Raw genomic sequence first — 4,482 nt, 5'->3', positions numbered from 1 at the left:
TTTTGGGTAGTTGGATAGGAGAGTATTACGAGGTAAAATTTAAAAATTTATAAAAAAAACCCCAAGGTTTGTTAATTTAATTAAACACCCAATATGTAAAATGACAAAAATACCCCCACCACCCGCAGTGCTAAATTCTGGCCACCACCGCCGGAATCTGGCCGAAATATTTCGTTACGACATAGACCAGTCGGATCTGTGCTGTAAAGCATCGCTGTGGTGGATCTGACCGAAAAAGGCCAGATCTACTCTCAATTGAGAATATGAGTAGAAATACTTAACCAAACACACCCCAGAGTGGCACAACGGAAGCCAGGTGGGCTCAAAACCCGTAGGTCTATGAGCGAAACCTGGCTTTGACAGATTGGTTTTCGTTTTTTTTTTTTTTTTTTTTTTTTTTTAGCCTGAGTCATAAGCTCGTGTAATGTTTGGGCCTCAATCATAAGTTTGTACAACTTTTGGGCCTGAATATCAGGCTCATCAGCCTTGAATAATTTTTGGGCCTAAATCATAAGTTTGTATAATTTTTTAGTGTGAATCATAGGGCCAGAATCATCAGGGCTCATCAGCCTTGTACAAAGTTTGGGCCTGACTCATCAGCTTGTGTAATTTTTGGGCCATCAGCTTGTGCAATTTTTGGGCCTCAATCATAAGTTTGTAAAACTTTTGAGCCTGAATCATCAGGCTCATCAGCCTTGTGTAATGTTTGAGCCTGAATAATCAGCTTGTGTAATTTTTGGGCCTGAATCATAAGCTTTGTACAACTGTTGAGCCTGAATCATAGGGCCTGAATCATCAGGCTCATCAGCCTTGTATAATTTTTGGGCCTGAATCATAAGCTTTGTAAACGTTTGGGCCTGATCATGGGCCTAAATAAAGTTTTAATTAGACCAATTTCATCAAGTTAATTTTCCTCACTACACAAGTTCCTCGCTGTTGAAAGTAGACATAGTTGAATGAATCTCATCAGATTTGCATTACTTGCGCTTTATAGCATCAAAATCATATTTTCATCCATACGGTTTTGAATATAAAAGAAGGCAATATCCTGCTACTGAAAAAATGTTGTATCTCAGGCTCAGGCATACATCAACTAAACTACTCTTTGTACTAAATCCTGAACCATCTTGAATTTGTGATTAATTGTTAGCAAAACATAAAACTACATAACATACAACACAAATGTTATTTTGATAAAAGAAAAAAAAGAAACAATATATGATTGCACTTTCTAAAACGACAATGGCTTGAATCTTGATCGATCGTTTTAGACTGCAACTTCAGTAGATAGTTGAGCCTCAGTTGGCTTGTCGTCTTGAACTTTTGTCGGTGTTGATCTATAGTAAAATGCATATATTATGAGTTGTGCAAGACCTAAAATTGTTCCAAGACCATTGCTTATCTGCCATTGTTAACCAGATATAATTGTATTAGATCCTCCTGCAGCTAACTTATTTGGGTATTAATATTTTGTTAAACTACTATTACTGTGATTAAATTGGCTGCTGGGATTTAAAGTGTTACCAGAATAAAATAGTCCAACTTGATGAGAGCATAAGCAGACCAAATGCAACCATTAACAAAGCCTGCTAGTGAGAGATAGAACGGCATGTACTCCACACTCTTGGTCTTTATAACTTTTCGCTGTTAAAATCAAGGAGAGACAAGGAAAGATTCAAGAAATGAAATGAATTACAAGTGTAGTTGAGTATTATAATAAAAAGCTTATGGAATTGGATTCAGGAGATGCATACCACAATGGTGAGAGGTGAAGCATACATAATAATGTTGAAGACAACACATATAATTCCAACCAAAAATGATCGGCTGGTATGGGTGTGAAAAGCCAGCATATTAATGGTAGCAACGGCTGCAACCAAAACGAACTCACCTATAAGACCAATTGCAATCTTCTTCTGGAAATAGAGAAAGAGATAAATAGCAAAATCAGCATATGCATTTCCAGGTTGCATAAACTGTACAAAGTATCATGCTGGTTATCCATTGGTCTAGATTAGACATGCCTGTATTGAATCAATTTCACCTATGAGATAGACAAGTTATATTCTATCAATAATCGAATCTGTTGAAGTGACATCTTTTTACTGATTGGTTTCATTCTCTAACTCAATTGAAGGGCTATAGATTATACTTGTCAGAGCAATGTGTGACAAAATTCATACATAAGGCAAAGGCAAACCTACCCTTGCTTTGTTCTGACGATCATAGAGGCAGAATATTGCTAGATATATCAACTCCATTGCAAGCCCAACAGAGTTGATGGTGATGACCAGTATGCTGTCCGGATGAACAAATGGCAGACCATAAAGGATCCAAAACATACAATTCAAACATGTTGCAATATAAGCATACGGCTGGAACTCCTCCACCGATTTCCTCTTGATTATATGCCAAAAAGTTGGACTGACACAATTATATAATTTCAAACCATAAGATTAAAAATCAATCTTGTTGAAGTTAATTAAAAAATTGATACTCAATAATCCATTTCACAAACATTTAGCATTTGCTACGAGCTTGGGTTGAACATAAAATCAGTAATAAAAAACGCAGAAATGATATTTTTTTACTATTTTTCAGTAACATTTTTGCAAAACAACAGTCCATTCTTTACAAGCAGAGATAATCAATTATCAATTCAATAATCTCGAAAGCTTATTTCAAATTTTCAATTGACCAAAGAGTAAAACTTAATTACAAAATATAACGCTTTTATTTCTTTTAAAGTCGTAATAAATCAGTTCTTAATGGCCTAATTTTCAAAATCTACCTCAGTCAAGAACTGTAACACATGATTAGGAACTAAACTAATAATTAGTAAATTCAACTAAGTATCAGAGCTTATATTATTAAAGCGAGTTTTCTGATTTAGTGATTAGCTACTTTCTTCGTTTAATTTTTAATAGGGAAAGAGCTCCTCTTTCAAGCTCTCCATTTTTTTCTAATTATTTTTAGAGAGTAAACATTTCATTCTTCCCACTTATTTAAAAACTGTTTTCAAATTAAAAAATATAGAAAACAACTTTTTAATCATTTTCCAATTATACACTAGTTCTAAGATTGTAACAAAAAACTATTTTTTCAAACAATTTTACTCATTTTTACCATACATATTTTCACAAGATTTATTGTATCCCTTATTTTAAAAAGTAAAACACTATATTTGAACTATATCAAACGACCCTCGGTAATTTTACACTTAATTATTAAAGAAAATGTGACATAGTTAGTATTTAAGAGTTTGAACAATTTTTGAAAAGGCATGGGTTGTTTGGTATAATAGGACAATACTACATTTATAACTCAAACAACAATTTTTCTCTTACAATCTTGACGTAACAGTTTATAATTGATTTCTGATGAATTTTTCCACCAAACTAATTATAAGTTATCACATTGAGGTTGTGAGAGAGAGTTTGTAAAATTTAGTTGTAAGTTAATTTTATTAGGTATAATATATGCATACTTAGTGGCGGGGGGGTATTTTCTGAAAAATCTAGGGCGGTGGTCTATATTAAGGCAATGAGATGGATATATAAAAAATTTCTGCAAATTATTATCAAAGCCGGGTGGGCTCAAAACCCATAGGTCCATGAGCGAAACCTGGCTTTGACAGATTGGCTTTTGACAATTTTTTTTTTTTTTTTTTTGAGCCTGAGTCATAGGCTTGCGTAATGTTTGGGCCTCAATCATAAGTTTGTATAACTTTTGAGCCTGAATCATCAGGCTCATCAGCCTTGAATAATTTTTAGGCCTGAACCATCAGCTTGTGTAATGTTTGGGCCTCAATCATAAGTTTGTACAATTTTTGAGCCTGAATCATAGGGCCAGAATCATCAGGCTCATCAGCCTTGTACAATTTTTGGGCCTCACTTATCAGCTTGGCTTTTGATTGAATAATTTTTGGGACTCAATCATACAAAAGTTTGTATAACTTTTGAGCCTGAATGATCAGGCTCATCAGCCTTGTGTAATGTTTGGGCCTGAATCATCAGCTTGTGTAATTTTTGGGCCTAAGTCATAAGCTTTGTATAACTGTTGAGCCTGAATCATAAGCTTTGTAAACGTTTGGGCCTGATCATGGGCCTAAATAAAGTTTTAATTAGACCAATTTCATCAAGTTAACTACACTAGTTCCTCGCTGTTGAAAGTAGACATAGTTGAATGAATCTCATCAGATTTGCATAACTTGCGCTTTATAGCATCAAAATCATATTTTCATCCATACGGTTTTGAATATAAAAGAAGGCAATATCCTGCTAGTGAAAAAATGTTGTATCTCAGGCATGCATCAACTAAACTCTCTGTACTAAATCCTGAACCATCTTAAATTTGTGATTAACTGTTGGCAAAACATAAAACTACGCAACAAACATTATTTTGATAAAAGAAAAAAAAAAAAAAAACAATATATGATTGCACTTTCTAAAACGACAATGGCTTGAATCTTGATCGATCGTT

At 34.0% G+C, this 4,482-nt stretch overlaps 1 protein-coding gene across 1 annotated transcript; it reads right to left on the bottom strand.

Annotated features, from left to right (window-relative positions):
- Positions 1-1,267: 1,267 nt before the first annotated feature.
- LOC116143398 (bidirectional sugar transporter SWEET4-like) lies at positions 1,268-2,628 on the bottom strand. Its single transcript, XM_031428850.1, has 5 exons — positions 2,606-2,628; positions 2,205-2,424; positions 1,755-1,916; positions 1,525-1,644; positions 1,268-1,402 (listed from the first exon to the last, which is right to left on the bottom strand). Exons 1-5 carry the CDS (start codon positions 2,626-2,628, stop codon positions 1,268-1,270), a joined length of 660 nt encoding a protein of 219 aa, XP_031284710.1.
- Positions 2,629-4,482: the final 1,854 nt, after the last annotated feature.

The sequence above is a fragment of the Pistacia vera genome, unplaced genomic scaffold (assembly GCF_008641045.1).
Source record: "Pistacia vera cultivar Batoury unplaced genomic scaffold, PisVer_v2 Contig1132, whole genome shotgun sequence".
NCBI classification, from domain to species: Eukaryota; Viridiplantae; Streptophyta; class Magnoliopsida; order Sapindales; family Anacardiaceae; genus Pistacia; species Pistacia vera.
This window is presented reverse-complemented; position numbering and strand designations above follow the sequence as displayed.